Source organism: Micropterus dolomieu, linkage group LG21, assembly GCF_021292245.1.
Source record: "Micropterus dolomieu isolate WLL.071019.BEF.003 ecotype Adirondacks linkage group LG21, ASM2129224v1, whole genome shotgun sequence".
NCBI classification, from domain to species: Eukaryota; Metazoa; Chordata; class Actinopteri; order Centrarchiformes; family Centrarchidae; genus Micropterus; species Micropterus dolomieu.
The window spans coordinates 24,740,419-24,765,166 of NC_060170.1; the positions used below are offsets into that span (position 1 = coordinate 24,740,419).

Here is a 24,748-nt window from a genome sequence, read left to right on the forward strand (position 1 = left end):
GCAACACTGGATATACAGATTTCTATTGCTTTTACAGCAGTAATAGCTTTTGAGCAAGATCTTTAAATGATTGTTTCAGTGAGCCTCTAGCATGAGGTACTTGTGAAATATGAAAATATGCCGACAAAGTCTTTGAACAACTTTTATGCTAATGGTGTACTTCCAAAGTTCTGTTGTGGGATAGCCTACAATATCTGTGTCCGAAATCCCCACTCATTCATTACTCCCTACCCCATATGTAGGGAGCTGTATGTAGAGCACCATATAGTGAGCTCACTGGCATTATTAAAACAACACTTTCGGATATTTTTTTCTATCAGCGCAATGCATGATGCTATGTAGGGCTTAAGGTTAGTGACCATCGGTTGTACATTACTTTTCAAAATGCATTCTGGAATACACTGAGTGGACTATGTAGGGTTTAATAACTCTCACTATACATTCGGACAGCACTACAAAATGGCGAGCACACTATATAGTCCACTATATAGTGAATGAGTGGGGATTTCTGACACAGCGAATAGTGATTAGCGGATCATGTTTGAAATGTTTACTGGGTAAAAACAACCCATTCAAAAGACCACAGTTCCAAATCTACCAGAGTTTTCAAAGACAAATGTACTAGCATTGAGATAAAATGATCCAGAAATTTAGAAACACACTAGGCTCTTATTGTACCCTCAGGCCAGAACATCAGGACTCTTTTTTTATAAGAGATGCAGAAAGGAAGCAAAAAGCAAATCATGTTCATCATGTCATCAGATGTGTACCCTGCAGAGCAGATCACACACAGCCTATTACAGTACAACAAACTTACAAACTAGACACAATCTTACAATGAGTAGAGAGATTAGATGAACTGCAAAAAGAAAAAATCTGTTTGCAGGTCAGCCTAACCTCTAAGGTACCTGACCTGCTGAGAACATGAAGGAGTTTTTAGTAACAAGGTTTAAGGTGAAATACAATTTGTAATGTAACTCATTTCTGAATCAGGGATTTGTCCAGTAACGTGTAAAACGTTTGTCAGACGTTGCAGGCAGTCAAACGAAGTTTTCATTTGACAAAAAAGGAAAACTGGCTATAAGACACAGCAACCCTTCTTTTAGGAGAAACTAAATTAGATTACTAACCTTTACATAAACATCTTGGTCGCCCATATGATAAATTAATCACATTCCAAAAAAAAGTTACACAAATTATTCACAACCACAATCAACTCTTATACATTACAAAGAGATTAATTAATTTGATCTTCTACATTCTATTATATATTAAATGAATCAGCAGAGTTTTATAATTAAATCATAACTGATTTGCTTTTCAGTGCGTGTTTACAATCACACCTCTTTGTTGATTTTGAAGCATCTTGTATTATACTGAAAAGTATCAGTACAGAGTGAGTTTTACTATGAAGTGTTTAATATCAGACAACTTAAATCGTTCTGCGATCGTCTTGTTTGTAACTTCAAGAGTCCCGTGTTTCATTCTAGCAGATGCTGGACTTGGGGCCCTGGCTCCTCCTGAAATCAGGGTTGGGTCTCCGGCTTTGTTTTGCGCCTGCGCAGTCAGCTGAACGCGCTTAATAGTTGCTGCTGTTTGGGGCACGGCGTTGTTGCCATTTAATACTTAAATAGGTGATATCGTGTCCCTTTGCATTAACCAAGGAAACTTTTTCTAAAATTAGAATATTTAATTTTGATAAGATTTTTTTCTCTCAACGATGTTTCAGCCGACGGTAAAGAATTTCAAAATCAGTTTCGGCGTCGTAAATGACAGGAATACATTCTCCAGTGGCGACATAATAACAGGACACATCTCCTTCGACCTCGCAAAGGAGACGAATATCACTTCAATAACGATGGCACTGACAGGAAGGGCGAGTGTCCACTGGTCCGCTGATGTAGGAGGAGGAGGGAGGAGAAGACGGCGAGTCCACTATTCGGAAAAACTGGACTTCTTTAACTTCAAAAGCGCCATCGTGCAAGAAAACAGCGGTGTGCACTCAGTGAGGCCGTTTGGATAAACTGCAAACAATCAGTCGTTGTTCAATAGTTACTCAGTTTGTCTTTCCCTTGCAGCTACTGGTGGGACAACAAAATTTCAGCCTGGCACACATGTCTATCCATTTACATGTCAGCTCCCACAGGGGTGTGTATGAGTAGTTTACATATCGGATGCTTTTTGTTCAGACTGCAGGCAAATCACATTCGTTTCTCAAGTCACATCTTTAAGACAGCCGCACTTTTATTTGGAAGTGATCTGATTGGATGTGTGTGCCAATACATCACTAAGTTATCTGCATGAGTTGCTGTGGTAAAGACTTGTCAATTAATCTTAAAGCTTAAGGTAGGCTCGTGACACGGGAGCACGCCCTCCAAACAATCACGCTGTCAAGTCAGACAGAGAAACTCAGCGACGTAGCGTACAGGCTTCTGCAACGCGACTTGATCGCGCGCAGGATTCTCCTCAGCAGCTCCATGGATGTATGGTATGCAATTACCACCAACATTGTTGCGTGGAAATAAAAAAGTATCTAGCTGCTCCAAAGCACATCTCTCTGGATTTGGCATTGTGTGTCGCCTAAATGATGCAAAAGACACTGAAATCCGATTTGAGCGGCCAGAGCTGGACGGTGTGGACTGAGACTGAAATCCGATTGGAATTAGGTTTATTAGTGTTTTTGTTTTTTGTTGTCCAGACTTTGTAAAATGAATCTGGATCTAATCCGCATATGACAAAAACGGATTTGGGCTGGCAGTCTGAACAAAGCCTAAGTCGCTTTGTTTTCTTGTTTCTGTTACAGAGATTCCTGGTGTTCACACTGTAGCCTACTTTAGATAAAGATATATTGATGTGCACGGATTATCATGAACTTAAAGCAAGACTGTTAACTAAATCCAGGGTATCCCAAAATTGTTCACTACCATGTGATCGCTGGGTCTTTGGATGCATCTGAGTTTGTTGAATCTTCATCTTAATCTCTTTGCAAAAAGTTTTGTGTCTTGTCTCCAGGTTGCATCAGCATCTTATCATTTCCACAAACTTAATTATTTTGCATCGATGCAGGGACTTCCCATCCGCCTTCCGTGGGGTTCACGGGAAAATCGTCTACACCTTGACAGTGGGCTTCAACAGACCCTGGCGTATGTCCAAGGACTTTGTGACAGAGTTGAACTTTGTGAACTGCGTTGATACCAACCAGCCAGAGCTGTGGGTAAGTGAAAGGGAACTTTTTCATTACAAGGCTCATTGGTTGTATTGTTTATGGACATTATTGTCCCACAATACAATGCACAAAGGAACTGAAAGTGGTACTTCATCCATTTTGCTTGAATGTGTAAAGTTTACCAGTAGTATTATAAAGGTGCAGTTTCATTGATGTCCACTGATGCATGTGTTGCATCATTCCCCGATAGTATAGCAGTTAGTATAGTATGTTAATTTCTTGTATATTATAAATATTGGTATATTGAATACTGTGGATAGTTAGTAGGTAGTATGGATTTGGAACAAAGCAACAGTAAACCTGGAGAACCTGAGCCCTGGGGCAGTTACCTGCATTGTTCAGGCAAGACTTTGTGCTTTAACAGCTTTTCGGTAAGATAAGAAACAAACTGATTACATTTCAACTGCTGCACCAATGTCACTGCGTTGTTTTTCTTCAGGCCCCTCTCTCAGGCTCCAACAACATGACACTGTGCTGCCTGTGGTGTGCCTCAGGCCCCATCACAATGACAGTCAGTATAGAGAAGAAAGCCTTCATCCCTGGTACTATATCCATCCATCCATCCATCCATCCATCCACCCATGTGCATAATGAAATAATCATAATAGTGAAGCGTTAGCATTTTTTATTGAAATAACCACATCCAAACACTGTGTATGTGCTTCCTCCAGGTGAAAGTGTGAAAATAATTTGCGACTTTAGCAATGCTTCATCTCGAACAGCTACTCCAAAGGTGAGACTGCAGCAGAAACAGGGTTTCTACACCCACAACAAGGCCCACAAGAGAATGATTTTCAAAAACTTTGCGTCAGTGACTGGACAGCCCATCAGCGCTCACACCTCTGACGTGCACACTGAGATCATACTCACTATTCCATCGTCTGCAATGCTCACCATCTCTAACTGCAGCATCCTGGAAGTGGAATACTTTATTGAGGTTGGTACCAACGACAGACTGATGGTCTGATGGTGCAGAGCTTTAAGATGGTGGAAAAAAACACTCACTAGTTCAGAGAGCTTTAATTTGCTGCTTTAAATCTGTTTTGATTTTCCATGGATCAGAATTTGGATTATCAACCGGTTCTTTAAAACAGCCTCATGATGAAATTCAAATCTGCGTGTCTCGTTTTCTTGTGTCCCATAGGCGACCCTCAGAGTAACAGCTTTCCCGGACCTCACCGTGCTGTTTCCAATCATCCTGTGTGACACCCTTGTAAACACTCATCCCCCACCTTATTTGTGAGTAAATGTGGGAACACCTTGAAATGTTTGAAATATATGTAATATTAGATTAGATGAAAATATAGAATATGTAATTTCTCAGTGTGACTTGTTACTGGAAGAATCTTGTTTCTCAGGATTTTTGTGTCATGGTCACCACACCAGGGGAGACCTTTGCCACTGAGCATTAAATGTTTACAGCTCAACGCACAGTTTGTGGTGAAACATCCCATGACACTTGTATGTTCAGTTATACTTCTAAAGATGTCTCTTCTTCGCTTTTGCTCATTTTGGTACTCTTCAGCAGTCAAATTCTATCTCTGTTTATTTTATTGTGTACTACTTGATGTTTTGCTTGTCTCTATGTGTTTTAATATTTACCACTGCAGGCGATATCCTTTCTTGCATTGCTTTATTTTATTATTGAACCACAGTCAACTGTGTAAATCATTTCTATGTTTAGAATGCTTATTATTGTCATTCTGTTTAAACATATTTCCCCCATGTTTTCCCCCAGCTTTATAATAGTGAAATGAGGTGTGTGGGTGTGTGGGTGTGTGGGTGTGTGTGTGTGTGTGTGTGTGTGTTTGATTGCATCTTTGTCAGCATAATTGCGAAAACTTTAAAATGTCATGACACAAAGCTTGTTTTGTGGAAACTGCCTCAGAGCATCATACTGTGGTCACACAAACTGTCATTCAGTTTTCAGAGCGTGTGTGTTTTATATGCACTATTCACTATAGATTATTGTAAATCTACATTTTAGGATTAAGTAGATTGAAGCATGTGGGAACTGATGTGTTGCAGTTTAAATGTTATTAACACTTATACCATACCAAAGATGTTATTATCGACATGCATTTAACATTCGGATAAGATTCTCCTGTTCTTGCCTAAATGGAAAAATGTTACTTTTTGTGAAATCCCAGCTGGGTCGTTAAGGGATTGTCTCAGATAGTCCTAAAAAAACAACGTCAAGAACCTGCACTGACCTATTGTAAATGCTATAATTTGGAATATATTATTGTAAGTATATGTTTAGTATGTCTATAATCTGACTAAATTAGAAGTTTGGGAACAGTAAGGGTAAATGCGCTCTTAATGAGGATGTTGATGACAAAGCCCTTCCATGCAAACAGCTGAATGCTCGGCTGAACTGATTCAATACCACGTACCAGATTACTTTTTTGCCCCCCCTTCAGCAAAGAAAACGCTGCAAGTAGCGTGTAAACTAAATTCACTCACACTGTCATTGCGAATTAGCTTAATTTCCTGGAGGAAAGCTGTCTATTCAGCTGGCACTCCCTCTATGGGAGCCAGTATGTTAATATTCACTAACATCGATGGCTGGTTGTTTTTATGGTTGATAACATCTGAGAGCAGGCTTTTGTTTAAAGTTTCATTATTTTATTCAAATATGGGTTCACATCTTCTCAGGCTGCTCCTTTCATATGTGAAAATGAAAAATGTTAATGTTTTTGTTTAATATATAAAATGAATTTACAGTATTGGAATTTAGAACTTGTACTTACTATAGTTATAGCTGGCTACCATACTGACTAGCTTTAGCTGTTGCTGGGCTTCATCCTCATTGCCTCTTTGTTTTGGACAGCCTCTCGCATCTCTGGGCCACTTGTCCGGTCACCAACTTAACTGGCTATCAATAATTTTATGCTACATTTAATTAAGTACATCTAAAGTAAATGTACGTAGACCCTTCTCTGTCTCACAGTCATATCTGTGCCATGTATTGTAGCCTAAACAGTGCGTCCATCAGAACGGAAGGTGGCTTGACTGCATCAGCTATTTACTGTTGTATGTATGGCTGAAAGGCTGGTTTATGGCAGTTTGAAATCCCAATATTAAAGTGAATGTGGCCCAACTCTCCAGCAAAGACTCTGCTTCCTCTTTTGTTGCCTTCTCTCTGATGTCGCATCCCTCAAGTCTTGCGTGTGTCATATTTAGTGTCATAATGCAAAAAGACTTGTTGTCTTTCTGTAAGGATTTTCAGGTATTGTTTTTACCTTTGTGTTATCACTGCAGTTGGATGAAGATATTTTTTAATTAATGTTTGTGCTATCAGAATTTTCATTTATTTAGCCTTTTTTACAACTACATATTGGTTGCAATTATGGTGCAGGCCATCTGGTTTCCTGTAGGGGTCAGCAACATACAAGGTTCATTGCCTCCGTTCATATTTCACAGTTGATGATGAAGCTGCAGTGGTTATGCAACGTGAACCTTGGACTGGAGACAGTACCTTGACAACTGGTTTAGCCACATCCCCACGATTATTTTCAGCTTTAAGTCTGATCAGACAGTCTGATATCACCAGGCTATGGACTTAATTTTGCTTTACTCAACTGCAATATAATAAAATTAGTCCTGTTTTAGGGCACTGACACAATAAATGGCAATAAAATGTATTTGTTGTAATTATTTAGTCATCTTTGTAACTGTGAAACACTTAGTGACCCTGGTGATGAAGGGAAGATGAATAAAGCTTTACTTAATTACTCTCTTACTAAGAACTGTGTACCAGAATGACATTTAAACATGATTAGGGATTCTTACGTACATTTCTGTTACTATATATATTTTTGCTACCATTATGGTGCTTTCAAGGCTGTTTATACTCGCAATGTGCTTTTAGACACACCCCAGGTGTGCTGATGCACTTTTGCTGGTTTCCATATACTCATTATTTCCAGTATCATGTGTAGCTCACATGATCCCTGCTTGTAATGTATTAACAGGTGTTAGACACACCCACATAAGGACAGCCAGAAGCAGCATGTAGTAGCATATGCTGCCAGCACACACAGAATGAGCTCATTCATTAAATGGTGTTGTATAACCACAGCATTGATTTATGCAATAAATACTAATTTAAAAAAATCTATTTATACCCAAAGTAACATTTTATATTCTTAGAGCCAATAATTATTCATTTCGCATCTACAAGTCCAAATGTCACCAGTAGGCAAGATTTATTAAAGTATTGTGGTTTAATTATTACCAAAAGTGTCAATCTGCATGCTGAGACACACCTTGCAACATATAAAATCTCTGTCTCCGCTATCTCAGCTGACACTTGCCTTGGACTCACAGCATTGCTTAGCAGTCACAAAGTGTATCATGTCGAATACTGTTAAAAACTTTTCGGTGGGATCTAATCCCATAAACAAAGACAATATTTTCACCAGTGGTGATTATCTGACAGGACAAATTACATTCGAACTAGCAAAAGACTGCAACATAGATTCACTCTGTGTAAAGCTGAAGGGAAAAGCCAAAGTCTCGTGGACTGAACATTATGGAAAAACAGTTATAGAATACCATAACAAAGAGAAGTTCTTCAGTATCAAACAATTTATCATTCAGGAGGGCCAGGGTAAGTGAGCTTCTTATGTCAATACATTTATTAACAATTTTTTTATTTTTTAATGTTACAATTTCCATATGCTATGAAGCATTTTTCACTTTGTCTTTTGTTCTAAATATCTCCTTTTAAAAATGTTGTGTCCTGCATTAAGTGTATTTGCACATACAACATGGCACACAGCGTCCTTTTGTGGTTATTTTCACTGGTGAGAACTGAGGATATACAAGTGGTTAAATAAATCCCACAATCTGGACTTAAATATACATACTGTAGGATTTAGGAAAATTAATCTAACATTAAGATTTGATGAGACGTTTGTGTGTTTTTGAGCTATTCAAATGACAGTGAACAGGTTCTAGTAAGAAGTTTGTTTTTAAAATTTCTCCCACTTTTGTCTTCCTAATTAAACACATTTACAATTCAGAGTGAGTATATCCGAGTCTAAGAGCCAGAAATGTATTAACTTGTGGTTTGATTAACAAACCAGAAGTGGAGGCCACATTAAGTAAGTTTATTGCCATTCAGACAATAATATTGTTGGCCCGGGCTGCCATGTCTACCCATTCACCTTTCAGATCCCTGCACAGTGAGTTCTATTGTCTTATCTTGTTGTTTTTTTTCAGTCATTAATTTGCACTTAATGAGGGTAGCTCTATAATGTGGATTCTCTTAATGCTTTCTAAGTTAATCACTACTGAAAGAGTATTACTGTCACTCATGCATAGTGTTTTGTATATTGTGTTGTCACGACTTGCAGAGACTTGCCATCGTCCTTCAAAAGCTCATCGGGAAAGATTGTGTACACACTGGAGGCAAATCTGAGCCGGTCAATGAGAGTGGACAGCAAAGCTAATGCGCAGTTCACCCTCATCCACAAAGAAAACCTAAACAGCGATCCATTGCTGATGGTACCTACCTTACAACACACACACAGACACACACATGTCCAATGTGTTTACTGTTTGATTTGGACACTGCTGCAGTAAAGAGAAGTTACACCATCTCTAATTAACGTGTCTTTTTACTGTCAGACTCCACAGCACAGTACAATTGATAAGAAAATGAAGCTCTTTACATCGGGAACAGTAGGCATGGATGTAAACATTGAGCGAACCGGCTTTCACCAAGGTAATTTTAGATAATATGTGATCTAAAATTGTTGAATTATACATTCACTTAACAGATTATTTTAACAATGGGTTGCAGTAAAACAAATAAACTCTTTGCAGTTGTAGCTCAAAGTCCCTTTGCTAATGGACTTGTTTATGGTCTAAAGATAAGACAACAACAAATGAGACGTAGCAATCGTAATGGCAGAAAGATAATCCAAATATGTTCTATAGGTTGGAAGAATTGCTCCTTCACACCAAGCAAAAGCTAAAATGTAATTTGAAAATAACTGGGTTTTACATTTAAAGCTAGACTGTATACATTTTGAAAGAAGAAATAACACGTTCATTCTCTTATGAGCATTAAAACACACCTTTGCTCTATTCAGTACACTCAGGGGTTTTGTTGTAATAGCTTTACTTGGACTGGTATGACCAGTAGCTTATAGTGACTAATATACGCACATGTTAGCAAAGTTCAGATATGAAATTGTGACATTACAAGTCTGCACACTGACTCAAGGTTTGTATCCCTTCTCTGCTGAATTTATCATTATTTCACTTTGCTAGAGGCCGCTGTTCAGCAGAAGTTACATAGACTAACTAATAAATGATTAGTACTGAATTTAAATGTATTAATATTTTTAAAATTCAGGTTTCTTGTTGTCAAGTTGTGTAACCACATGAGAGACAATTTGAGTACATTGCATTCTAATGCAGCTTGTACCTTCACGATAATAAGTTGATTTTTATTTGTCATGTGTCTACAACTAATGCAGGGGTAACCGCAGACTTTAGTTCTGTATATTTTTAATTGTTAAAAATTACATACACTGTATATAGTATGAGATTATTGCTGTCTATCACTCCTTTTTAATTCTATTTAAGAGAGCATGTTTTATGTTTTCCAACTATCGGATAATAATAAGTGCTGCTCTGTTTTGCAGGGGAAGGCATGAAGGTTGTAGCCTACATTCAGAACAAATCATCTCGTCATATTAAGCCCAAATACTGTTTGTATAACAAGTATAGTTACTTTGCAAAGGGGAAGAGGAAAGTCGAAACCAGAAATATCCTAAAAGAGGTGGGTGACGCCATCCCACCATCTGCAGGCCAGACTGTCACCAGGACGATCACCATCTCTCCCACCACGTGTGTGTCCATCTTAAACTGCAACATCATCAAAGTAGAGTACAGGCTCAGGGTGTGTATCTCTCTTCCCAAAATGTGTGTGTAGGTCTTGATGTCACCAGGGCTGCATGATTGTTATAAGTGCTGACTATTTCTCCACCACAGGTCTATCTGGATGTCAAATATGCTTCAGACCCCGAGATCAAGTTCCCCATAGTCATCCTGCCCGCTTTACAGGGGCCTTATGAGGAGCATCCGCCTGCTTATCCCACCTATGGGTTTGAAGCATTTACAAACTCAGAAATGCCAGGAGGGACCAGCTTTCCACAAAACTCAACCACCTCATGCCCTTCTGTTCCACCTCCATCCAATGGGACTGATTTCCATGATACATACTAGAAGCTCGCTCTTTTTAAATTCACAGTATGACACAGGACTCAAATTTAGGAACAACCACTATAATGTATTAAATAAGTTTTTGCTTTATCCCTGTTATTCAGGCAAAAGGCAAGACAGATGTGATTGCAAAGACTTGTATGTTTTAAAATATTAGTAGTAGGAGTAGGAGAGAAGGAAGTAAATTGTTTTAACTAAAAAGCAGAACAATATACCTTAAAAATATTCCACGAGTAAAGTATTACAGTTATCTGCCTTACTTTGATACACTAATGTTTGTATGACTGGATCTCGTGTAGTTTTAAATGGAAATCAGTACTAGAGAATGTGCTGAAGCTTGTTAGTCCAGTCTTAAAGTTTACTCCCTGTAGTAACCCTTGTATCATTGATCTGCTCCTCTATCACTGGGTTGATTTCCAGTACCTGTAGATGACATTCTTCATTTTATCTCATGGTGTTTAATGATGGTTACTGAAATGTTGTAAATTATGTTATAGAGAATATGAAAAAGAATATGGATTTGGCCGTGTTTGCTTCTTTTAAATAAACAATACATACAAATGAGCATAATCTATATCTTTATCTAAATCATAATCTGTTTGATTAGTGCTATATAAATAAAATGTATTAGGGATCTTAGCAGCAAAAGAAGCTGTTCTCATTATTATTTCATTCCTTCATTCTTTTTTTTGCAATTATCCTGAAAAACGGCTCTGTTTAGAGTCAAAGTTGTTTCATCCTTTCAATCTCTCGATTCATCTGCATCTTTGCTCTAATGTCTTATGCTCTAAAAATGTAAAATTATGCAACTTTTAATCACTTTTCTCAGAAACCTATTTTTGCAAACATGTCAAACACCATTTGTTGATTGTGGCCAAACGACCCAAAACTTTGGGAGGATCATCTATGGACTTCAAATCTACATCTAAAGTTATCAAAAGAATTTTTATATTTCAATCTGTTTGTTTTTTTTTCTCATAAATTTGAACTTTTGTGGCTATACGTACTATTTTACATAAATCAAAATGAAAACTGTCTTAAGCTATTGTTAATCTACTTAAAGTGGGCATGGCTTATTACAACAAAAATGTCTCTAGAATTTTTCTAGATATTTCTCATTCCAAACTTACCTTTCTTACATTCCTTACTCACCCGTATGTCCCAGAGAGTTGAAATCACTTGCTACAACCTATGGTCAATTCAGAAGTCTGTCACTCTATATTTTTTTTAGAATATACTAAATCAATTAACATCTGTATCCCCTCAAGTCTTCGATCAAATGCTACCAAAATCGATATCAAGTGTTTCAAAGGGTTTTCAGATCGTACTGCAGTAAAAAGTTCCAGGGTTCAAATCCACAGGTGATGAAGTCCTACTTGTCAACGGTGGTGTTCAGGTCATAGTGAGTAAAAGTTTTCCTAATCTTCTTGGATCCTGTGACACTTTCTTATTTTTCTCTGCTAAAAAGTGTTTGTGCAGAATAAACCTTAAAACTTGGAAACACAAAATTTGACAGGTGGGTTGAAAATTTCACCCACTAGTCAGGTACATAAACTGACACTCTCTGTTCTCAAGGTGATGCTGTAAAATTTTGCACTTGAATTATCTCAAAAAAGCCTTGGCTTTGAGTGCAAATTCTTTCATCACCTTAATTTCTTGAGTCACCTGCATCTGGCCTTCTCCTCTGAAAATGTCAAATGTACTTAAACTCTGTATTCAATGTAGTAACAAAATGCACTCTGTATGGCAACTTGTCTGTTTGGGCTACCATAGAAACACGGTGGCGGAACATGGCAACTTCCGTGTAAGGGGACCCGCAGTGTATTTAGACTACTTTTGCTTTCCCTCGCAATATGTTTTCCGTTCTCATGCAATACTTTTGCGTTCCCTCACAACACTTGTATTCTTTTGTTCCTTCTGAGCCATAGCTGTGTCTGGTCGGCTGCTCCCAGCGCAACGGATAAGATATATATATATATATAAAGATATATGGATAAGCTTATTGAATTTTACTTTGAACTGGGCAATTCCTATGTTGATATATTTGGCTTCTACTGCTCAATAGACATGTTTATGTACTTAATCAATTTTCAATTCAATTCAGCTTTATTATATAGCGCCAAATCACAACACAGTTATCTCAGAGCACTTTTCATTAAAGAGCAGGTCTAGACCGTACTCTGTGATGATATTTACAGAAACCCAACAGTTCCCACAAAGAGCAAGCACTAGGCGACAGAGGCAAGGAAAATGTCCTGGTAAATGTCCGGTCTGGACAAAATGGGACTCATGCTGCCAGGCAATGGGAAATCTAAGACTGTTATTATGCACACATGTTCACACAGACCTGCCCCATCAACATCCTGGAGCACTCAGCGAGTGCAGAGCACAAGGCTCCAGCGAGATAAGGATTCCGTGTTGACGTTGATGCTTGGTGCTCAAACGGAGTCAAAGTGGATTGACACTGTTTCCTAAATGCCACACTTTTTATGTAGCCTTCACATCTCACATTATGCACTACTGTCCACTCAATATGTTCATGCTGCTACGGCACTTCCACACTGTTTACATAGCCTACTGTTATTAGGCAAGGCAAGGCAAGTTTATTTAGCACCTTCCAAACACTGCAGCCATTCAAAGTACAGACTCAAAGATACAAATACAGATACAAGATATTAGTCCCGCTACTATTAAGTAGGGGTTGCACTACGCACTTTATAACGCTCCAGTCCCACCATGCTCACTCAACCTTAAAGTAACAGATCAGTTCTGTCTTGTCTAGTGTCAGCTACTGTTTTTTACTGTCTTGTTTTTGTGGGCCTGACTGATGGTGAAAAGCTCATCAAATATACTGGAGAAGTACTTCCAACCGGCAAGTTAGGCTTTCCAGGTTTCCATTATAGTTGTGTTAAAAATTTGCAGTTACATTTGTTTAATTTAATGAATTTGTGACTTCTTCCTTTTGGCTGGCCAGCATCTTTATTTTTTGTATTAATACAGCGTCTTGTCTTGTAAGTACTATTGTGACTTTGTTTTTAGCACCTTGGACAGTGAGAAACAGCATTTTGTTCATTTGTATACTTAGCTACATAATTCTATATTTGCATCCATTGTTTTCCATAACCCTGCAATAGACTGGCGACCTGTCCAGGGTTGTCCCCCGCCTTTCGGACGATGTCAGCTGGGATTGGCTCTAGCCCCCCGCGACCCTGTACGCAGGATAAGCGTTTGACGATGGATGGATGGATGGATGGATGGATGTTTTCCATAACCCCAAACCTTTACAGAGACTACACAGATATGAGAAGCCGCCTAGGCCAAAATTGAATACTTCGCTTGCATACATACTGTCATGTACATACATACACACTGGCACATACATACATAGAACTGGCCTGTCAGCAATAATATCCGGCGACCAGACTGCTTTGACAGCAGAAAAATAACAAATAAATAAATTGAAAGCAGCTGCTAGATCTCAGTCATGGCAGCAACAGTTTCTCACATAATCACTTCCTCTTGAGGGATTGTGCCTCCAAAATAAAAGCGCAAAAACTTTGTTTGCAGCAATTCTTTATGTCAAGTATCTTGAAAAGTTCTGAAGGATATTCAAAACAGTCTCTGGCCTGCTTGACTCACCTCTGAAAAAGCCGTCAGTAAACGTGTGATTGGATTCTCCTGAATTTCCTCAGGGAAATGAAAATAAGCGCTTTATGAATGTGGAACAAAAGCCGGGACGCACACACACACTGCAGCACATGCTTTATTGTGAGCATGTGCAAAAGTGTCCTTATAATCAATTTGTTTAACAAGAAAGAAAAAAAGATTCCGCAGTATGTTGGAATCAATCATACAACCCTCCCCACGGGTGTCCTGCACACTACCGACTAAGATAAATGTGCACACGAGTATCCAAGAATTTGAAATAATTAGTTTTGGCCTGCCATATAACAGAACTGAAAAAATTAGGCCTGATGCCAGACTTATTTGCCGACCCCTGACATATACACGCTTGATAACAATGGCAGTGTGGCAGTTATGGGGTTTATTAATTTTACAATTGCTTAATTTCATTACAGATAGAAAAAAAAGTCAAATAGCCTACATTTTAAAATGAATCAGTAGCCTAAGCTGTAAGCTACAACAAACTAACAACAACATAATGAACACATTTAAATCATTATAAGCATCAGATAAATCAGTAAATGCCTATGAAATGTGTTGACAGCAAAACGGGTGAAGATCTATTACTGGTGGATTAACTCCATTTAACTGTGTGGCTGTGTGGTGCAATGGCAGTGAAAATGCTTTTCATTCACTAAGTTCCAGGTTTAAACCCCACTCATGACAAGTTACTTCACATTTTTGCCAGTGGAAAAAAGTGTCTTCCTTCAAAAACTTTCTTCTTCCTCCTAAATGTAAATGTAATGTTTTCATGTCCCCATAATCCTCAGACCTGCTGCAAGAGTAGCAATGACACATGCTCCCACAATAAAGGCAAGAGCGTTATTCACTGTAGAATGAACCCCACCCTATCCTACCCTCGAACGTATAATCTAACTCGCATATAGACACATACTTTGCCCTACATACTCACATCGCATATATATACATACTCACAATTGACAGTATATGTATATGCAAGTGTGTATGTATGTATGTTCATGACAGTATGTATTGTATGTACGTATATGTGCAAGTAAAGTATTAAATTTTGGCCTAGGCGGCTTCTTATACACAGACCTGCTTCATCAACATCCCGGATCAAGCACCCTTTTCCAAGCTGTGAGAGCACAAGACTCCAGCCAGATGAGAGGAGGTGGACTTATAATACACATTAAAATATGTAAAGTTCTATGTGTTAAGCATGAAAGAACTACAAACTTTCATTATGTTGGGCAAATGATTAAATAAATGATCAAGATAATTATACCTTGTGTACTCAGCCTGTGTTTTGGACTTCTCACCTCACATGTAAGACTGTTTTTGAGTTAAGAAATTCTACTAACTGCATCAGTGGCTGGAGTGTCTGCATCTGGCTCTTATCATCCGTTTACCTGCCCCTGCCAGTCCTGACAGCTAGATCCATCCTTACCAGTATGAGAAATATAGGCCAGTAGCCGGAGCAGCCTAATAATAGTAGGCTATACAGTGTGGATGTACCTAGCAGCATACTTTATGGAGAGTAGTGCATAATGTGAGATATGTAGGCTTCGTAAAAGTATGACATTCTAGGAAACAGTGTCCTTCCACTTTGGGGCCATAATCACAATGCAATTATAGTCGCCAGTAGATTTGAAGGCGTGACGAATCTGGGTACTGAACCAGTATGCAGCTGCTGCACACAACACGCGCAAGCGTATAGAAACCAGTTTGAAAAGAAGTTGGGCTACAACAGCGGAACTACCCTCCTCATATTAGGAGGACAAACTCACCTGAGGTGTTGTACGCTAATGCAACATTGATAATGCCAACTGCCGACAAACCTCAAAGAAGAAGACTTTGCTTTACATAGCCTTTAAAGTTTTCGCTGTAAAACGCGCATCATGCCGTTCACTGTAAAGAGCATCAAAGTCACCTACAACCCTGTTAATCAGGAAAACATTTTCACCAATGGCGACTGCGTTTCGGGTCTAGTCACGATGGAAGTGGCCAAAGACTTCCAAATCGACTCCCTGTCAATTAAATTCAAGGGGAAAGCCGACGTTTTGTGGACCGAGAGGTACGGTAAAACTACTGTCGTGTACCACTCTAAGGAGAAGTACTTCAGCATTAAACACGACTTCATTCGAGACAAAAATCTCAAAGGTAAGTCGGCAAATTTAATGCAGATATCAACGATAACAGGGATTATCTCATTTCCAGACGCATAAGATGTCAGTTTACAAAAGGTGTTTAAGATAACTTGCGAAACAAAGTGGCACAGCTATTTACACATATTTAAATGAGACCCTTACATTAAAGAGATCCACGAAGTGGCAAATCATGTTTAAAATTGAAATGGAAAATGTAAAGACAGGAAACAAATCAACTGTAGTAAGACGATGAGAATAGCCTAATGGATAAATGGGCTTAGTTCAATGTAAAAGAGTTAAATTAGACTTACATATTACATACTTTCTGGTTGTAAGAATCTAAAATTTCAGGTTTTAATCAATTTGGATAGAATTTTTGGGGAATGATTGACAAAAATGCCAATGTGGTGTAACCTAAAAGTTTAAGCAAGGTACAAGTACCAAATGATTAAACTTTTCAGTTAAACACCCTGTTAATTGGTTTGGCATTATGTTGCATTAGAGCTATTTAATAGTAAAAAAATAATAGCACACAAGTTTTCAGATTTAAAATTATTATTATTATTAAAATTAATTTGGGAATCATGTGAGTCAAGTCGACTTGTCGAAGTGTCAAGTTTGTGTAACCACCATACAATGTGCAAGTGTACAATTTGTTAATATTGTGCAAGAAGACCATGTGACAGTAAAATTATATCAGAGAAAGACTCCTGATGAACCCTAACTGCTTCATGCCAGGGTTATTAACTCTCTGAAATATATGGGATAATTTGACACTTACAGGTATGATCAGGTTTATATGTCAAATGGTATGACCTCAGGAAAACATTCATAATTCATCATAATTATAAAAATTTGAATTTACTAAATATTATTATTATAATTATTCACACCACGGTCATTTGCTTGCATTAGTGTCCAAGATAATGCCTATATGGTTGCTGCATGAGAAAACGCAAGGGGGCTATGATTGACACTGCCCTAAAACAGGGCAAAAGTGCCCGGTTGGCCTTGATGTCGGGTTCGGGAGTTAGCGATCTATGCTATCTCTGTGGTAGCTCGGCTATTTTGCATCCTAATCCTGCTTTCACGCCCAAGAGAATCACTAGCTATTTCATATCTAGGGTGTTTACTCTGGGCGGCTTCTTTCCACATCCTCACTGATTAGAGGAGGAAGCCCGGGAGCTCCTTTGCCCGGTGCGCGCTCTGTTAACGCAGACGCAGCATAACATCGCCCGCGAAGTTATGCTGCGCCCACAGAAGGGCTGCAACGATTAGTCGACGTAATCGACGATTATAAAAAAACGTTTCATTGTCGACGCGTTGTTACAATGATGTCGTTTAAGGGAGAGATAGCAATCTTTCATTAAGAACATTTGTGGTCGTAGATTTCCAACTGCAATGCACTACATGGAATGCTAGGGGCAGTATGGCTTCCTCTGTCTGCCATGACTGCTTGACTGTAAGACTAGTCACGAAGAATAAGCTTTCATGCGAGAAGCAGAAAGCAACGGAGAAAGAAGCTAACAGCAGAACGTTTTTTTGTTTTGTACGCTATTTCATGACTAAATACATTTTGAGAGGTTTTGAGCCAAGAAATCAACTGTGTGGAACTTGAATATTGGCAGTTTTACGAAAATTTATGGCAAATCCAAAATGTGCTCAAACGTTTTCAGGGTTGAGAAGCTCCACAAGCGCCCGCAAGGTTAGCGGTGCCAGCCGGACAGTCACGCCCACAGAGCCCACTGGTCCCAGTTACTCAGACCACTGCAGCAGCAACGACAGAGGAAGAAAAGCCGGAAGAAGGGATAAAGCCTAGCTGTTATCTTGGAGAAGCCTCTCCATAGTTCTTTGCATTCTTGGTTTTGAGGTCTCATGGAAGGTGCTGGCTAAGAGAACGCTCTTTTTGTGTTAGCAAACACGTTAAGTGTAATAGTAAATCAGTGAATTAAAGGAGCATCCTACGCTGTCTTGTCTACTTCCCTGTTTCCCCTTGGAGTTGATACTTGTGTTCATTCTGAATAGTAAATCTTGTTCACTTAATGGTAACGTTAGCTAGTTAGGCTGTGTGTTGGAGATCAGTAATTCAGTTGAAAGATATTTAATTAGTTAAATGGTTTAATTAGGGTTAGTGGGTGACGAAAATAATTGTGACTAGTTGACTAATCGAATAAATAATTAACAGATTAGACGACTACAAAAATAATCGTTAGTTGCAGCCCTAGCCCACAGGTGCTTTGCACTGTTCCCAACATCTGTTTGTTCATTATAGAGAACAATCTCTGGGGCTTCCCTTGACTGCTCAGCGCATGTCTCACTTGCTATATGAAGCTATCTCCAATTTAGACACAATGTGAGACTGTGGTTGTGGCCTATCCTGCTGGTGGGGGTGGAAAAAGCTCTTTCAGTACTGCGTGTGCGCGTGAAGGATAAAATCACTAGAAATAGCCTTAGAGGGCTGCACAGATACTCACAGAATCTGGAGTAACAATCCGTAACTATCGTTGTTGTTAAGATGTTTATGTCTTATAGAAGACCTGAGAGAAGACAAGACACCCTGATGATTCTTGCTGTTATCAGTGCTGGGCACGTTACTGTAATATTATTACTTTTCCCAGGAACTAGTAGTATGGGGGATTACTATTTCCAAAACAGTATTAATATTACAGTTATCAATCCAAGTAACAGTGCATTACCAGAACACACCATCCTTGACGTGAATACTGCAGTTTAAGTCTAGAAACCTGACCTTATTGTTCGATCAGCTGTTGGCCAAAAAGCTAAAGGAAATATGGAGAACAAGGAAGTTCTTTTGACATCTGTAAGTATTGCCATTATTGTATCACAGTGTAAGATGCAAAGAACATTGTCGTCCGTTGTAAACTTTGTGCGACCAGCAAAAAGCTTTTCAACCATGAACAATTCTCTGGCCGCTACTGCCACTGATGCATGCGCTAGTCCGGAGAGAGTGGTGTTAAGCAACGTTTTGTGTAAACTGAGTACCACTCTTATAAATGCACGTACAAAAAAACATTAATTCAAAAGTTGTGAGAGACTGCTCTTTTTTTTTTTTAAATTTTTACTTATTAAAGTGGATTAATTTAAAAAATGAAAGCTGCAAACAGTGTTGGACGAGCTCTCAGCCGCAGCCGCAGTGCAGTGGCCGGAGGTCGGAACACATGGCTCTGAATTATCATGCGTTTTGGAAAGGTCATGCAGGAGTTAATCATCACTTCCTTTTGCCAGTAGGTAGGCTATGACAATAATTGAATATTGACATGTAGATGTGTTCAGGGAAGGACTCTTATCAATGTAAAGTTTGGAATAGATGTGAGCAACAGAAAGTTTAGTTGACCTTGTTGTTTGTCATGCTTGATTTTCAGTGTCAATTTCTTCAACAAACCTTGACCTTTGATTGTAAATGCAACATGGTCAGGTGTTGTAACTAGTTTGTGTCAATTGGTGTAACCAGTATTTTTCATAAAAAATTATAACATACAGGAAAATCCATGTGGAATAAAATGTAATCAACTATTGCCATATAAGCCATTTTTACATTTACTCACACTGTAGGTGGATAACATATTTAATAAATGTCATTCTTTTTTGGTTACACCACTTGACACTTTCAAGCATATTCAGTCCTAACTTTTCTAAAACAAAAAGGTGCAAATCTAATTTCCAATGACATGAAACGGACAACCTGTTACTATACAAGTTATTAAAAGACTTATCTCTCACTGACCCAGAAATGTAAAGTTAAGCTATGCCAAATAAAACCAGACTTTCACTGGAGAAGTTTGGTGAAGTTGGAAATATATTCACAGATTTGAACTTCCCGGATCCATAACTCGCATGTTCACTCAACGTGTTTAAAAACAGAAATGGTGCCTCTTTACTATCGTAAACAAGCTACAAGCTTTTTACCAAAATGATTATAGTCCTATGAGCTGCACAAATAACAATTATCTCTATGTGCAGCTATCTGTGAGATGAGTGAACGGGGACCTTCTACGAAGTCCAACGCCATCAAGACGAACTGCAGATATATTCATTTACTTCACTGTTATAATGTGTAGTGTCCAATGTCATCTAGCCCATCAGTGTTCTCCTGCTGGTTATACTACAACACTTAGTTTGGAGAAATGTAATTTTGCATTATTTTGAGGAACTAAACATTCAGTAACTTCACTATTATGCGTAGTGTCCAAAATTCCCTCGCCCATTAGTTGTCTCCTGCTGGTTATACTTCAACGCTTAGTTTGGGGAAATATAGTTTTGCATAATTTGCATTTATAATGCAAAACCTTCAATGTTATAAGGTGTAGTGTCTCCTATATCTCCTCCGACATCAGTATTTCCAACTTTACTGAACTACTAGGAAATGGGTGTTTACTTCCTGTGTGAAACAGAAAGTCAACATAAAATATCTTTATTTAAGTTGCATAAGTTACACAACCTTCACCAAGTAGTTTTGGTGCCTAAACCTAAACAAACTGTGACGTTTCGCAATGTGCCACTTCAAAATGTTAACACTATGTTTTATTTTAAATGTCTAACTTGACATTTATAATTGCTGTTGCATATTTATTGTTGCTAACTTGACTGCAGAGCCCTACACATCGATTAACGACGCCAAAGGCATTAACAGGTGACTCCAAGGGGTCTTGACAAAGCGTCTAAATGTGACGAGTTCCTGCATTTCATTTCATTTCCTGCATTCTGGCGAATTTTTCTTCACCAATTTCTGCTTTTTCTGCATAAATTTAAGGTTACTTAATTAAAGGCAGGGTAGGCAATTTGCTTTTGAAACACGTTTTGTCAAATTTGTTGAAACTGTCTTTATACATCAATACATATTAAAAAGTTAGGTGCTCTGAAACAGAGAGTATAAAAATCGGCTGTATTCCTCTCAGGGCTGCAGTAAACACAGCCAGTGGTGTCATTCGGACCGAATGCAATGATTGGCTTGGTGACTGTCACTCTCCCTCGCTGCCATGGCTACCAGCCGTGCTGCTACAGGAGCTGCCCCCGTGCGCGCACCCGGTCAGCTGCTCTCTCTCAGACCTGAAGAGCGAAGCGGTCAGACCGGAGGTAATATCTGCGTGGCTTTTCAACGATAGTGACTGACAACTGAGGAACACCAAGGGGCTGAAAAGTTACACCGTGGTGACTTTATTTCTGCTGGACAGGTAATCTGGCTTTTATCATTTTGATGGTAATTTGTTACTTTCATCGCTAGCAAACGTAGCTACCTACTTAGCATACAGCTAACAGTAGCTCCGAGTGCAGGCTGGTGTAGGAGCCAGAGTAGAGTTGATGAATTATATCTAGCTGTAGGTGAGCAATGCTAATATTAAGTAAGACAATGTAGGTGTAGACTGCGCCGGTTTAGTTATTCACCATCTAAGTTTATTATACTATGTTTACACCTTGTATCTAATCTGTGTAATTATCTTGTGTCTGCAGGCGTTGTTTGACTGGATGTTACTCTTTTACAAATTATGTAGCTGTGTGTTTGTAGTTATGAGAGACATTTCAACTTTTAGTGTAAATAAACAATGATGGCTAAAGGTCCCCAAGTATCTGTGTTTCTGGTATATAAGCTAAGTTACCTATAATATAGTTTGACATTGTTCGTAGCTAAACCTACTGTGTGAAAACCTTTCACTGTAACTGGTGTTATGCCATTACAGGATTTTTTACTTCTGGTAAAATAAGTATGTTTTATTTCTACTGCGCCCTCAGGTCACCTGCAGTCTTCCAACGCCCTGTGCTTCTCACCAGTACATTGATCGGACCATGCTGGCTGGCCTGGATTAAAACCACCGTGTCCACAGACCAGCCAGGACAAAAGCTGATGACACTTTTCAGTATGTTGCTTTTTGAGTACTCTTGTGCATTTTACTCTACATTTATAAGTGATGAGTCAAAAAATATTAAACAGTATGAGGAATACAGATAGATGGTGCTGATTTATTGTTATTGATTGCATTTTATGTGGAAATAGTTTACTAATTACTCTATAAGAGAACAATGTCAGTTAGAAAATTTTCACTAAGCTGATCCTCCTTTCTGTATTATCAGGTACAGCAAGGTGTATAACAATAAGTCCAAGAAGTGGAGCTTGTACTCATTGAAGGAGGAGAAGGACTACAGTTACATCGTAGACCTCCAGAGTGCCATCCTCCTCCTCCTCCTCCGGTTGTCTACTACTGAGGAGATGCCTAGAAGCAGGACCAGGAGACCTGATGATCCCTCTCGTCATGGGGTTCAGTGAGGTGTCCCTGCCCCAACTGTGTTGCTAGATACAGCAAAATATAAAACAAAAAGTAATTTGGTTGGTTTTGAAATGTGGTAATCATGTCAGAGAGGTGACTGTGATATATTTAATCATCTCCACAGCGGCGATATGATGCTACGAGTAAAGTCTGAACTGTCTTCATAATCAGTCAAGATACATCTGGATACACCTTGTCTTCCTGTATATACTTATTTTTATTGATGTTTTAAAAATGATCTAGTTGTGATATAGGTTGTAGTTTTAGTAGTATATAATAACAATAAACAAGTGTTATACCACATTTGGATGTCATTATTTCAGACATAAGACACAAATGTAGTTGCTTGATTGTTTATGCTGCAAGTGTAAAGAAAAGGCATTTATCATTTTCAATGTTTTATTTAAAAAAGAATGAAAATATTATCCAGAACAGGGAAAAATCAAAGTCAAAGGACTTAGTGGGAAACACCAGAGAAACTTGGAGACAAGCACACCGGGAGATAATAGACTATATAGATAATATTAAAATATATATGTATAGATATACCTGTTCATATGCTGTTGTTGGAGCGTGAAGCTCGACGCAGGTCCTAGAAGATGCGCTTCTTGGCTTGCACCTCGTCCTCTCCGTCCTGCGTCTTCTTCCTCGGACCCCGGTCCTGTCCCGATCTGTGCTGGGCTCTGGGGTGCAGTCTTCATCAGAGACAATAATGCTGTCACCATGGAAGCTCTAACATGCAAAACAACGTACAAGTTATGAGTCTAACACGAAATACACGTTCCTGTAGTGTAACTGATGGAAACGGGAAAATGTGTATCAGCCTGTTTTTAGCTTTGCCCAATGTTACCGCAGCTGTTAGCACAGCTACCAGCTAACAGTTAGCTAGCTAGCTCTTTAGTGATTAAAACTCGGTCTTTTTAAACCTATCCAATAATAACATGCTAGCTTGATAGTGAGTATTAACAGCCGGGTTAGTTGTTTATTTTCATAATGATAAAGTTAGATGTTTTCTTACCCCTGATGTGAGCCGCTGCACTCCTCACACTGTGCTCGTCCTCCTGCGGTGTCGGCAACGCGCGTTCATGCGCTTTGGGGGCGTGGCTTTAAAAGGAGCCCAGAAGGGAGGGGGTGGAATTTTCTCTGTTGGATACTTTCAAAATCCATTAGTTTCTGGCTAGTTTCTCAAACTTACCTACCCTGCCTTTAATGGGCTATCGTTAATAAAAACAAATTTGACTGTCGATCAGTTAAAAATTTTGCAGGGTCAGAACAAAAAAGATCAGCAACAAAGCACTATTAAATCAAGAGCTGCAGGCAACAGGCTTCACACCTCTAGCTTCTCAGCGAGTTAACCAACTCTTTCACTTTCACCCACACACCATGGTCAGCAGAGCAGAGAGACTGTGGTGAAGACACTGACTTCAGTGGAGAACCAGGTTAACTGAGGATATAGCTCCACCTGTTATATTATTATAAATATTATAAATTAGTGCAGTAAAACATTCGCGAGTAAAAAGCCAATACCTGAGCTGGCTCATTTTAAGTGAACAATGGGAGTGGCTTTGGGAAACACTGATCAACATTTTTCTCCATTTTCTGCACCTAACTGATCTAGAAAATAATTTAACTTAGGCACTGACCAGCAGAAGTGGTAATAAATAAAGAACCGTCAAATCTAGTTCCCTTTGTTTGTTTGTCTTGTGATAGTAAACCAAACTTCTTTAGGGTTTTGCTGTCACCTAGGGCGTGTGGATTTTGTGATTGGATTTTTACACCAAATGTCTTGTAGTTTCGTTAGAAAATATTATATTATAATATATTTGCTCTTAATTCAGTGTGCTGATTTATTTTTTATTTTTTTTACCTTCAGGAGATGACAACCAAACCCTACTGACAAACCAGAATGGAGAAACATGTAAGTATTTTAATGTTCTATTTCAGGCTGTGGTGAGCCTTAGTTGTTATGCAAGTAATGCAACAACTGTATTTCTTTCAGCTTTTGATTGCTCATCTACTTGATTAGATTATCATATCAACAGCTTCAGTGCGCTAAGGGGTAAAGACCACCCACTCTTTTGTCCAGTCACAAACCATAAACCATCCCCAAAGCCTTTAGCAAAGTGCTGCAAGTGTACATTTATTCTGCTGTCTACTAAGCTTGTGTAAAAGCTTGACAGAGATGTTTGTGGAGCTTCCAGCTC

At 38.8% G+C, this 24,748-nt stretch overlaps 2 protein-coding genes and 1 long non-coding RNA gene across 6 annotated transcripts in view; all 3 read left to right on the plus strand.

Moving 5' to 3' along the window:
* Positions 1 to 1,585: 1,585 nt before the first annotated feature.
* On the plus strand, positions 1,586 to 11,003 carry LOC123960508 (arrestin domain-containing protein 3-like). 4 transcript variants are annotated; one of them, XM_046035286.1, is made up of 11 exons: positions 1,586 to 1,994; positions 2,079 to 2,148; positions 3,067 to 3,214; positions 3,666 to 3,768; positions 3,898 to 4,163; positions 4,371 to 4,465; positions 8,590 to 8,740; positions 8,864 to 8,960; positions 9,889 to 9,902; positions 9,987 to 10,145; positions 10,238 to 11,003. In XM_046035286.1, the coding sequence occupies exons 1-11, from the start codon at positions 1,721 to 1,723 to the stop codon at positions 10,469 to 10,471; spliced, it is 1,611 nt and encodes a 536-aa protein (XP_045891242.1). In that variant the 5' UTR covers positions 1,586 to 1,720; the 3' UTR covers positions 10,472 to 11,003. The 4 variants fall into 4 exon arrangements, with proteins under 4 accessions (XP_045891242.1, XP_045891240.1, XP_045891241.1 ...); XM_046035284.1 differs by having other exon boundaries at positions 9,889 to 10,145; XM_046035285.1 differs by having other exon boundaries at positions 3,949 to 4,163; positions 9,889 to 10,145.
* A 4,809-nt stretch (positions 11,004 to 15,812) lies between these two features.
* Positions 15,813 to 24,748, plus strand: part of LOC123960408 (arrestin domain-containing protein 3-like) — an 18,981-nt gene continuing 10,045 nt past the window's right edge. Inside the window, exons 1-2 of the mRNA XM_046035117.1 lie at positions 15,813 to 16,276; positions 24,418 to 24,462. Of these exons, the coding sequence (XP_045891073.1) occupies positions 16,015 to 16,276; positions 24,418 to 24,462 (307 nt within the window). The 5' untranslated portion in view covers positions 15,813 to 16,014. The remainder of the gene's footprint in view (positions 16,277 to 24,417; positions 24,463 to 24,748) is intronic.
* On the plus strand, positions 21,319 to 22,821 carry LOC123960423. Its single transcript, XR_006822516.1, has 3 exons — positions 21,319 to 21,455; positions 22,012 to 22,136; positions 22,351 to 22,821. It is a non-coding gene; the product is annotated as an uncharacterized LOC123960423 (long non-coding RNA).